This window comes from Hirundo rustica, chromosome 3, assembly GCF_015227805.2.
Source record: "Hirundo rustica isolate bHirRus1 chromosome 3, bHirRus1.pri.v3, whole genome shotgun sequence".
Classification (NCBI taxonomy): Eukaryota; Metazoa; Chordata; class Aves; order Passeriformes; family Hirundinidae; genus Hirundo; species Hirundo rustica.
In genome coordinates this window covers 104,675,255-104,687,982 of record NC_053452.1, presented here as the reverse complement: position 1 = coordinate 104,687,982, position 12,728 = coordinate 104,675,255, and the positions used below count along the sequence as shown (strand labels likewise).

The following is a 12,728-nucleotide window of genomic DNA, read 5'->3' as shown; positions in this document are numbered from 1 at the left end:
ATGGGTTTGTATGAATAATGTACAGGCAAAACCACACTTGTAAAGCTGCACTAAGAAGTAATGAATCTTAAATAATTGATACTGTAATTGACTGACATGCTTATTATGAATTCACTGAAATATTTTTGTATGATCTGTATTCCATTAATTGAGTGCCATAACAAATTAAAAAGACATAAATTTAGGTAAAGCTTCTCTTTTTTTGTCATACCAGCTACAAGAAGGGGACATTGAAAATTCTTCCTTGGAATGAGCAGAAACATCGTGAAGAAGACTGGTGTGAAAAACCAGAATGCAGGTAAGTATATATAAAGCAAAAATACAAAGAATTTATTTACTAATTCTTAAAATCTGGGAATTGACCCAGTAAGACACAGTTATTATTTTTGTACTCACTAACTTGTGTTTTCAGCTTTCTTAGACTGAGCAAATGGAAAACCCGGATCTTCAGTAGTGTTCTTTCTTTCATGATCTGTCACATGTTTGAAATCTCTTACTAGTCCAGTAGAGAGGATTCTTTCTTTCATGATCTGTCTCCTGTAAATCTCTTAGTAGTTCCTTTGCTGACAAAAACTAGCATTCACTGTGGTAGGTTGATGGTATCATTTTCTTTCAGAAGTTTTAGGAAAAAGACTGATACTAAAAAATACAGGTAAACAAATACATACTTAAATATATCCTCACTTTTTTTTAAAGGATGGTTGTTGAACCAACTTTGCAAGATGAAGGCCAGTTTCTGTATGAGATGCAACCTGAGTTACTGAAGTACAGGACTACTGACCTTTCTGTAGATCTCGTCACTGATTGGTATTTGGGCAGAGCACAGGAAATTGAAGAATATTCAATGCAGGTGAGAATAGCAGTGAGGAAATGATGATGGCTGAGCAGCGTTCTTCAATAGAATCCTTAACAGTCTTAATGCATATTAATAGGACACTTTTCTCTCAGTAATGTACACTCTGTCTCAACTTCATTGCGGCTTTTGGAGTACTTGTTTTTTCTTTTGCAGTGTACTTAGGATTGCTCTAAAGTTTACTCAGCCAAATAATTAATCCATAGAAATGAATAAGGAACAATAGATTCTGTTTCAGTTGGTTTACCATAGCAGACAGCAGCTCTTTTGTAATCCATGAAAAGTGTTTACCATTGCATTTTGTGTTTGTAACTAAGGGAGGGAAAGTTGTGCACGACACATTGGGAAACATTTTTTTTGCCTGTCACATGCTACTGTGTTATGTGTTTTGGTAAGTGTCAGTCACGATGTCACTGTCACGTCAATAAATGGTATCGTCGTGATTTCTTCCTGGCAGTTCTCTTGTGTCTGTGGAACTACCATGCAGCTTATTTCTGCTTGATTTTTCTGTACATGTTAAAGTGTTTGAAGCTCTATGAGATAAAGATAAGCATTGCACTGAGTTCATCACTTGTGTGCTCTGGTGTTTTATTGCTTCTCAAGCCAGTTTAGCTGCATGAAGAGGGTGACTGGAAGTCTTCAAGACTTATGTCTGCCTTGCTGAATATTTACAGCCACTATTGTGTTCTTTGATATCAAAACAGAACCTTTCATATAAAGGTAGTGTCAGTCACTAGGGAAAAGCCCTGTCATTGGTTTTTGTGACATAAAATGCAACAATTAAAATCATTAAATAACGATCATCTGGAAAAGTCTTTTCATGTCATTGTCTTAGTTTAAAGCAATCCTTCATATTCCATATACTGGGATGAGCTGTGTGTGATCTCCAGAAGGACTGATATTCTAATTTACGTGCATCTATGCAGTGTATCTTGGTTAAAAGCATATAACAATATCATCCCCTAAGATTAAGCATTTTATGTGGTCTTCATAAAGCTGAGAAGGGCAATCCATTTTGAAATATACAGTCCACAAAAACTTCTAGGAACTTCAAATTGCCTATTAAGCAACAGGGGAATAAAATAAATAAAATAGATGTACAGCTAGGACATGGATTGAAGTTGGTGTTTGGCAAACAGTTGTACAGCAGTAGTTTTTTAATTGTTTTTCAGGTTGACTGTGCCCTGTCCCTTGTTCGTCTTGGCATGGAGAGGAACATTCCTGGTCTGCAGGTGCTTTGTGACAATCTGATCACTCTTGAGACAGTGGTTTATGAGACTGATGGTGACCGAACTTTGACTTTGAAGGAACTTTTAGAGATGAAGGATATTGAGAAGCTGAGACTGTTGATGAAGAATGTAAGTACTTTGAATAAATCAATGAGTGTATCTTCAAATGCAGTAACTCTGCGTACCCTGGATCCTATGTATATAAAGACACTGTCATTTTTCTGATAAACCTCCATCTTTAATTCAATAAAAACCTCTACATTTTCACTGTTCCTTTTTTTGTGGTTGTGGTAGGTTTTATTTTTTTTCCTTTCTTTCCAACAAAAGCTAAATTTGCTCAGTTTTCTCAAAGACCCACTTTATCACTGGCTGAGGACTCAAGGTTTATAAATCTTATTTTGAAAGCTGTGAATTGCCTTTTCATTGGCTTTTTTTAAGGATCTTCAGTATAGCTTTTGATGATGCTGCAGATACAACAATATTGAATGTGTTCCTTAGATGTTTTTTGGTGTCTTTAAATAATGTCAAGCAATTTTAATATTTGCCTCTGCACCAGATGTGTGTTTTTATCTCTAATGAGTTTGAGCCTGGCATTTCAGAATACAAAAAGACCTCTTGGAAGGGTTGAAAAATAGCTAGAGATAGAACTAGCTGTGGATCTGAAATTCAGTTGAAGATCACATGAGCCCCAGAGGAAAACATGACAATACTTAGAAATTAAGTCTAATTGTTTGTTTGGGTTTTTTGTTTTGGTTTGGTTTTTTTGTTTGTTTTGGGTTTTGGATTTATGTAGTCACTCATCACCTGTTTTCTATCTTGCATTCCCGCTGAACTACTGAAAGTAATGCTGCTCTGACATATCTGCATGGTCTTTTCACTCATTCTGAAGCTGCAGGAGGAAGACAGGCTTTCCTCACATAATGGGCTTTTACTCCTGTGCTGCTCAGTTTCCCCAAGCCATTGGGTAGCAGAGAGATTGTTTGGGTGCTTCATGATGTAATGATCAGTTTGTGCTAAGTGAAGATAACTGTTTCGGTTATATTGATCAAAAAAGTTTTTGCTTTTCCTGTTTGTTTTGGGCAATGAAGCTGAACCTGTTCTTATATTTCCTTTCTCTTTGTGCTTTCCAGTCCTCAGATGAAAAATATGTGAAGAATGTTTATCAGTGGATGATCCCTTTTCTTCACCGCTGTGAAAACCAGTCCCCTGGTCTTGCAAATGCCCTTTTTAAAGAATATTTAGTAACATTGGCAAAGGACGACTTGACTCTACCTCTGAAGATATTTCAGAATTCAAAACCTGCTGTAAGTAAAGAGCTCTGTTGATTCTACTGGTTTCTTTGGAAGTTCTTGTGCTGAAGAGATTAATTCAGAAATAGTGTTATTTCATCAAAGTCAGATCATCCTTCTCATCTTTCCTGTTTTCTTGGACCCAGCATTTGTTATGTTTTAGAAAACATTATTTAAAATTTTTACCATAAATTAGAATGCAGCAAAACAGTCTTTGATGAGACTGTCAAATGAATGTAATAATGATTCTAGCCTAGTAGAATAAAAATTATTGAAAATATTATGACTTTGAAGTAATTTCCTGGTGACCTGTTTAAAGTAAATTCCTGCATATTTCCTTTATAAAAAGTGGGTATGAAAGAGTTTAATGATCTCACTATTTTTTTCTTGAGGAATTTTACTAGGAGTAAATTTCAAGTTACTTCCCCCTCTCCTGCCTTCCACAGCAAATGTAAAGAATAAAGTGGGGGCCATTAGGATTGAGGTGAGAGTTCAATGAGTAAGGGTTGAAGTTGCCTTCTGTGTGAGTGTTTCATGCTGCTTCTATGGCTTAAATAATTATTCCAGAGCACACAGGCACATATTTGCATGCTACTGAATGTTCTGAGTGTATGGACAGAAATCAACCAGCGAAAGCACAACCACAGCTCTTTTATGTACGTTGGTACTGTTTACATATTAAATAAGTTTGACAAATGTTTGCAGCAGTTGCCTTCCTCTGTCCTGCACCCTCTCCGCTTCTCAGATTCAGAAAGGGTATAATGGCATAACACTGTTCTTTCAAGAGTCTGCACTGCAGAAAACTAGCCAAGATAAGTTTTGGGTTGTGACTTTACCAGGTTGTTAGCAAGAGACATTCTGATTGCACCTGAGGACAATTTATTTACTTGGAGTACACAGCTTTTTATAGTCAGAAGAAAATTAACTTTTGAATGAGAAACAAGAAATAAAAACCAGTGTACTTTCTTTTCTTGTTAGTGTCAGCAAAAAATTATTCCTGATCAGGACCAGCTTATGATTGCGGCGTTGGAGTGTATTTATAGCTGTGAGCGAGATGACCAGCTCTCTCTCTGTTACGACATTTTGGAATGCCTTCCACAAAGAGGATATGGGTAAACATTTTCAGCTGGTTATTTGTAAATATTTTAGAAATATTCAATATGGCTGTGAGTTAATGCTTTGAAAAGGGTTGTTATTAAAGGGCAGATGGAGTTACTGGAATATTCTATTCACCTCTGAGCTGACTTGACTAATGTTTGTATCTAAATACTTCTGCTGTGTCCATACTTTACCGGTTAATGCAGCAAAACAAGAGTTAACGTAGCAGCCTAGATCAAGGTTTCTGTACTGTTTCTTAGACTTTTATAGTCTGATGAATTGAGACCAATTGTTAGTGCTGTCTTACTGGTTTTGTTACAGTAGTGGCACCTTGCACTTAACTTGAAAGCAGCAATATGTCCCTGTGAGAGGGGAGATCGAAAACCTATTGAGGGACAAGTAATGCTCAAGAAAGTGAAAGCCTGAAGAGGAGCTATCCTGTGATCTGTGAGGTGCAAGCTATTTTTCCAGTATCTTCTGCATGAAGGAAGGAGAGCGCCTGAGAAAAGTCTAAGGAAGACCTTTGCTCTTGGGAAACTGAGGAATCCTCTAAATTTTAACTGTCTTTATAGCAAAAAGACCAACAGTTTTAATATTTCCAACTAAATATATATTTGATTTTAGTCAAGGAGTGTGTCAGACTGCTTATCTTCATACCTATGCAATATGAATTAAAAGAGGGAATTAAAAGGAGTATGTGTGTATGTATATATTTAATTGTGTGATGTCATTGCAGGCCTGAAACGGATAAAACTAACACTCTTCATGATGAAGTAGATGAACTGGAACAAATTCTTAGGTATTTAATTTAGCTAAAATAATTAGTATATTCTTACAGAAATTACTAGGCAGAGCCAAGAACTTTTTATTATAAGAAACCAGCAAAAAAATTGACTTTATTTATTTTAAAGCTGTCAGCAAGATTATCTATATGCTTTTTATATTCATAACATAGAAATTTTGAATGGTTTTATCTATTTCAATGTTATAAATCTCTAGAGATATTTTTCATGGAATAAAAGTCAGGGGGGTAGCATTTTGCTTTTTTCCTGTTTTATTTGGGGTTTTTTGTGGGGGGCTTTGGGGATTTTTTTTTTTATTTGTTTAGGGTTTTTTTTCTTATTTTGTTCTGGTTTTGGTGGGGTGTTTTTGGGGAGGGGAAAGAGGATTAACCTGAGGAGCTTGTTTTAATCTTGGTGCTCTATAATGCTTTGACTGATCAAAGACTAAACCTGTGAACGTATGTCATCAGGCATTGGTGGTACGTGTTTACCCTACAGTATTACTAATATACATGTATTTTAAAAAATGTAGGTGATGTCACTCTGGCTAATCTATACTGTAAGAGATTTTATAGAGATAATTTGCATTTGCAGTGCATTTTTTGAGGGAGCTTTAAGAGTCCTGCTGCTGCAGCAGTAGTTTTGCAGCCGTACAGGACTCACCAGCGCTGGCTGTGTTTGCAGTGTGTCGGAGCTGCTGGAGAAGCACGGCCTGCAGAGGCCCGTTTCCTTTGTGAGAGACACCAAGGACAATGCAGAGGAGGCGCGGAAGCTGATGATCAGGCTGACGAGGCACACAGGTCGCAAGTTAGTATTCAGGGGGAGTGGGGGGGAAGAGGGGAAGGGCAGTGAGGTAAAAGAGCCTGCCTGCCTGCTTTGTGGCAGTAGGGAGCTGTGGTGTTCGCCCTGCAGACAGTGTACATAAACACTTTTGTTGAACTGATGATTAACGTGCTTGGTGTTTTGGCTGCATTCTCCACAGTCAAAAATCTCTGCCTGCCTTCAAACCTGCTTTAGTACGTTCGTGCTCGAGTAAACAAGCTTAAAAAGCATACTGGCTGCAAAATACTGCAAGATTATGAACTGTGAAATTTAACAGATTGTAAAAGAGGTCCTGTAAGACCTATTTAATATCATTGAGAGTGTAGTATTTGTAAAATAATTATTTGGGGGGGTTTGGGCATGTTTTCTTGGAACCCTTGTAATAGGGTAATTTATTGATTTTAGGTACCGATTCTGCCACTCATATTCCCAGTATAATTTTTCAATTTTTCTAGTTCGACTCATCTTTCATTTAACTCCTCTTTCACCTGTATATGAATTATTAAGTAACTCTTGTTGTAAGCAGATAGAAATTTTGAATCCTGGGAAAACCAGCCATAACTGTGGGTGATTTTTCTTGCTTGTTTAAAGCAAATATGCACAGCAGTTCATCCTTGATGGTAGAGTGGTATTTATATTTTTAGTAGTCTGAAAGCTTTTTAAGACTTTAAGACTTTCTCTTTAGAAAGATCAAGACAATGCCTCTGTAGGAAAAACGTTGATTTTTTTCCACTTGTGCTGGAGACCCTTTGTTTTGCCAAAGTAAAAGCTAATGCCACATGAGAAAATCACTATTTGTTGGAACTAGCTGATGTAATTTAAAAAGGTCTTTTTTTAATCTGAAAGGCTCAAAGTAATGTCAAAAAACATTCATAGTGTTTGTACTAGTAAAAGTTTTGGTAGAGCGCAAGAAGTTGAGGCTCTGTGGATAAACAGAGTTCCATAGATCCAGAGGGTCAAGAATCTGAATACCACTCAATTTTAAGAAATAAAATAAAGTTGCAGCTTTATTCTCCTGTGATTGCATGCCATTGATTCGTCCTTTGAGATTGCCTACAATGAACAGCACTTTAATCCTCAGTTGCTGTTACAGACCTGCATTTGTCCTCCAGCTCCCAGTTCAGCAGGAAGACTTCCAACTTCCTGATGTATTATGGAAAACTATCAAAACCTGCTTGGGGGATCTTGGGAAACATTGCTTAAATCCCTGTCTTATCCCACAGAAAAATGAAAAAGCACTTTGGGTACTGCATCGTTGTCAAACCATTTTATACCACAGACACTGTTTTAATGTTAATTAATCTTAAAAGCCTTCTGTCTTTGAATTACTTCTGGTTAAAAGTCCAATTAAATATTGAAATAGCTTTTGAGAATACTCATATTTTTAGTCATGGAATCTACTGCTTTTCTTTAAAATTGTTGGGGAAGAGAATATTTCATTTTAAAAAAATGTTTTCTAGGCAACCGTCTGTTGGTGAGATGCAGTGGAAGGAATTGCTCCAGGATATGTTGGACATGCAGCAGAAAGTGTATAGGTGCTTACATTCAGATACTTGCTATGAGGTGAGTTTTATGTCTTCTTACTAAATTACATCCCAAGTAAGCTACACATTATTATTTCATATTGTTGCTTGCAGGTGTAAATACATTTTTCTGTGCTATTACTTGGTTATCTACTGCCTCTTTTACAGTATTTTTTTTTAAGTAAAAAATTTCTGGTGTTTATTCATTTTATCTAAAGCTCCCGTAATAAATACCCTGTATATCTTTTAATAAAATTCAACTTTTTAGAAATTGACTCAACTTTGTGAGGTTTTCTTACAAAGCTTGTAATTCTGTACAAATCTGTTAGACAATAAATGCTCCAGACTAATGAAAATAAAACGTTATCTTCACTCAAGCATTTCTTAAACATGGAGTTCTGGTTTGATAATATCCAAGATCATTATAGGATTATGGGCTTTCTAGTGCTTGCAATTGAAGTAAAATTATGTGAGATGAGAAATCTAATTTCATTGAAGGTAAAACCCCTTGCATGTGCATAAACTCCAAACTCGTATCATTAGTACTTGCAAAAGACGTCTATTAGACAGATGTAGAATTTGCTGTGACATACATTATTTATTTACATTTTCACTTCAAGTACTGCAGTTTATTACAGATGCATTACTATGTCTGCTCTAATTAGTGTTTATATCTATACAGAAGCGGGTTTTATTGCAGTTTACAGAATTAATTGCTTATGGCTACCTCTTTGATTACCTCTTAGGAGTGGTTTTAAAAGCAAATAAGAAAAGAAAAAAAATAAAAAATGACCATGCTATTCAACTTACACGAGAAAAATCACTCTTTTTCTGTACTTGTACAGCCAGAAAGCTGCAACGTGTTTAAGAGCCATGGTTTTGTGGTGGGCTACAGCTTAGTGTACTTGAATTTTTTTTAAGTGCATGTTAAGAAATTGTAATACTAAAGCACTCTGAAAATAAGGCGTTTGCTTTACTCAGATCTTAATGTAAGTTTTCTAGTAACGTTAAATTATTCTTTTTAAACTCTGAACCATATGATTTAAAAAGAAACACAACAAAGGGTTTTGGAAAAAATTATGTAAGAGTGCTGAAAATGCTTTGAAATGTAGTGCTGTCATATGCAATTATACTTTGATAACTTCAAAACTGATAAATGGATGAGGCAGTAAGAACGTGCAGTCCCATGTGAGGTTTGTGTATTTTTTAGCATGATGCTTACTCTCTTCTTCTTTCGTGCATAGTGAATTCTGTTCTCTTGACTTGATAAATTTTGAGAGAGTTAAATGTTCTGTGTGTGGTCTTTGAGGAGGAAAGGTCAGCTATGCTATTTTGCATCTCTGTGTTCCTTGAGGGCTAATATATTGTGAAATGGAAGATGATCTAATTGTGTGATGTTCCTTAAGAAGCACTGAACTGTTTTCCAGAGCATGATGTCGTTTGGAGAGGTTCTTCCAAGAAAAGAAGTATCTTGAAATAAAGTATGATTGGATAGAGTGCTGAATAATCTCATTTATGCCCTGTTTCCCATGAAAGGTTGGACCAGGTGGTCTTTTGAGATCCCTTCCAACCTGGGCTCTTCTATGATTCATTGATCCTCATTGAATTTGTTATGATCTTTTAAACCTTTGATAAAGGTCATATTGTTGCAGCTGTGATATTTCTCTAATAATTAAATCTTTATGTTCTTTTTCATTAGGACAATAATGACTACTTAAAAAAATAGGCAAATTGTTTTTGTAAGTAATTGAGATTATTCTGAGTGTCTTAAATTGGGCAAAACTTTTACCTTGAAATAAATCAGGTGTTTTGAGGCAGATGCAACATTATATGAGTTTGTATTCTTTGAAGATAGTCTTGATTGAAATTTAAGAACATCTTATATACTCAGTTCTAAATATGTTTAGTTACTTCAGGAATACAAAATTTCTTCTCTTACATTGTTGGTTTTAAGATCTTAATACTGAACTGCCCTTTCAGATTCTTACAGCATATTAACATCTCAAAATGTAGGTATACTTTGGTGCCTTAAGTCATACTGTAAAAAGATAGTTAATATTGTTTTTTATTTCTTTTTTAACTTCCAGTAAATAGAAACTAGCTACTAGTTAATTTTAGCTTTATGTAAGTGCATTGTAGAAATACTTCCTTTGGTAGAAGTTATATTGAGTCCAAGCAGAAAATCTATTCTTTTAACTTCAGACATCCTTGTGTTCAAAGGGGTTAATGCCATACAATGCAGATAAGCTTATTTGAAGCTGCTGCTTCTGCAGGTTATTAAATTACTGTTCTTTCTTTTAGATATTCACCGAAAGTCTTTTATGCTCAAGCAGTGTAGACAATATCCACCTGGCTGGGCAAATGATGCATTGCAGTGTTTGGTCAGTGGATCTCCCAAGTTCATCAAAAGGGAAGCCGCAGTACCGAGTGAGCTATGCCAGAAGTATTGAACTGGTTTTGGCTGCTGGGAGAGAATATTTCAATTCTTCAGCGAGTTTGACTGATAGCTGTATGGAATTGGCCAGGTACATTTACAATTATCATATACATAAATACAACTGATTTAATGGTGTCATAACATTAGGGTTTATCTGTTAGTATTCCGCCCCTCAGTCTTCTGTTGAGAATTTTTTTCATAAGCCAAGTACAGAGTAGTGTTGCTTTTAATGCAGGGGTTTTAAAGATCCTTTTAATGCGTAAGGGTTCTGTGACCAGCTTTTCCCTTAGGGTTTTATGGTGATATTTCAAAATATGTGGTTTATATAAATACTTCCTATGAATGTGTGACTCTGTGTTTATTCTGTTTAGTGGCATATTTTGGTCCTCCTCTTATTTACATTCAATCAGTTATTTCATGGTAACTTAACTTGAGTTTCTGTGAGTGATTATCATGTTTAGGTCTTCTAGGAGCCTTTGTGTGTGAGTTGGTTTAGGTGTATTTAGTTTGGTTTAGAATGTATTTACTGAATTCACAGAATGTCTAGGTTGGAAGAGACCTTCAAGATCATCAGGTCCAACCCAGCCCTAACACCTCAACTAGATCATGGCACTGAGTGCCACATCCAGTCTTCTTTTAAACACATGTAGGGATGGTGACTCTACCACCTCCCCAGGCAGACAATTCCAGCTTCTCTTTGGTTCCTTTATTCCACTTCTATTTTAATCTTCACCCTGAAATATTTGTCAATGAGCCTGAAAAATCCCATGGGTTCAGATCGGATGTTCCGCTAACGTACAATCTTGGGTTTGACTTAAAATGTGTATTCATAATTAACGTGGCAAAAAAAAAATATGATGGACTGGACAAATCAAATATTTTCCTGATTTAATGTGTATGGTGAATTAAGGCATTTAAAATCAATGAGATGAGTTGCCACCTGGACAAGCTCAAGATGTGAAGCTCGTAAGGCTCATGTAGGTCAACAAGACCAAGGGCTGGTGCTGCACCTGGGTCTGGGCAACCCCCTCTGTCACTCCAGGCTGGGGGATGAACAGATCCAGAGCAACCAACCCTGCTAAGAAGGACTTGGGGGTGCTGTGGGTGAGAGGCTGGACATGACCCAGCCATGTGCCCTCACAGCCCAGAAAGCCAAATGTGTCCTGGGCTGCATCCAAAGCTCCGTTGGCAGCAGGTGAGGGAGGGGATTCTGCCCCTCTGCTCTGCTCTGCTCTGGTGAGACCCCACCTGCAGGGCTGCATCCAGCTCTGGGGTCCCCAGCACAGGACGGCCATGGGCCTGTTGGAGTGAGTTCAGAGGGATGAAACACCTCTGCTGAGATGAGGAAAGGCTGAAGGCGTTGGGGTTGCTCAGTCTGGAGAAGAGAAGGCTCTGGGATGACCTAAATGTGTCCTTCCAGTACCTGAAGGGAGCCTGCAAGAAAGACAGAGAAGGAACTTTTTACAAGGGTATATAGTGGGACAGAGGGCAATGGTTTCAAGCTGGAGGGGAGAGTTGGTTTAGATTAGGTGTTTAAAAAAATAAATCTTTACTGTGAGGGTGGCGAGACACTGGAATAGGTTGTCCACAGAAGTTGTGGATGCCCCATCCCTGGAAGTGTTAAAGGCCAGGCTGGATGGAGCTCTTGAACAAACTGATCTAGTGAGAGGTGTCCCTGCCCATGCCAGGGGATTTGGAACTACATGATGTTTAAAGTCCCTTCCAACCTGTGGCCATTCCATGATTCTATAATTTTGCGTGTTGATTTTCTTTGTTCAACATGTATTAGTAAAACTACATATGAATACACTGTACCAGAATGCAGCTTGTATTTTAAAAAAAAATCTAAAAGCTTATTACAGTAATATACTATTTGTATAATTTTAAAATATATATTTAGAATAACATGATCTTAATAATTGCATGCATTAATTAATGCATGCAATTTAGTGGATTTTGTTTTTTTTTTAAAATAAGCTTTGTTTTATTTACTGTACCTAGTTGAGGAAATTGAATTTGTGACAGTGACTTTTAATGTTTCACTTCCAGACAACTTTTTACAGTGTTTTGCTTTTATCTTCTACTATATGACAATACCAAAACCCAATAGTAGTAGGAGAAATATTTCCCAAAATAATTATGTATTTAAGTACATATACCTTCAATGTCATCTATCAAATTCATTGCAGATCTAAATTCAGGAAGGTTAAGGTGATGTGGTTATAACAAGCAGTTGAAGGCAAAGCAAAAATATAAATTTGTTAAAATATTTAGCCAGCTATAGGAGATAGACTGCCAAACAGCTCCTATGTGCATTACAAAAATAGTGAGTATTCTGGCATTTCCTAAGGTTATTAAATTACTGCTGGTGGTGGTTTTGTTTTGTTTTACTCACCAGTGGACTTTTCCCTCAAGTTTAATTTTGAATGTTTTCATCTGACTTAAGAAAAATGTGTTTTGTTCTTGTTTAGGTGCTGTCTACAACTTATTGAAGACAGTCCAAGTGCTGTTCAGGAGGAGTTGGACCTCATTCGTGCTCTGGGTTACCTGGAAGAGTTTGGTGTGAAAATACTACCTCTGCAAGGTACTGCATAATTTTATTCTTTATGTGATTGCTTGAATCACAGGCATAAATATGCACGAGAAATAATTACTATTACATAAGTGTGATATGGTTTAACTAAAGAGTCCATAT

General features: G+C 36.6%; 1 protein-coding gene across 1 annotated transcript in view; it reads left to right on the top strand.

The window, feature by feature from the left end:
• The window catches only part of NBAS (NBAS subunit of NRZ tethering complex), a 159,348-nt gene that overhangs the window by 41,635 nt on the left and 104,985 nt on the right, over window positions 1-12,728 (top strand). Inside the window, exons 22-31 of the mRNA XM_040058489.1 lie at window positions 215-298; window positions 697-850; window positions 2,026-2,211; window positions 3,213-3,386; window positions 4,350-4,483; window positions 5,206-5,268; window positions 5,936-6,058; window positions 7,534-7,636; window positions 9,898-10,121; window positions 12,505-12,617. Coding sequence (XP_039914423.1) covers window positions 215-298; window positions 697-850; window positions 2,026-2,211; window positions 3,213-3,386; window positions 4,350-4,483; window positions 5,206-5,268; window positions 5,936-6,058; window positions 7,534-7,636; window positions 9,898-10,121; window positions 12,505-12,617 — 1,358 coding nt within the window. The remainder of the gene's footprint in view (window positions 1-214; window positions 299-696; window positions 851-2,025; window positions 2,212-3,212; window positions 3,387-4,349; window positions 4,484-5,205; window positions 5,269-5,935; window positions 6,059-7,533; window positions 7,637-9,897; window positions 10,122-12,504; window positions 12,618-12,728) is intronic.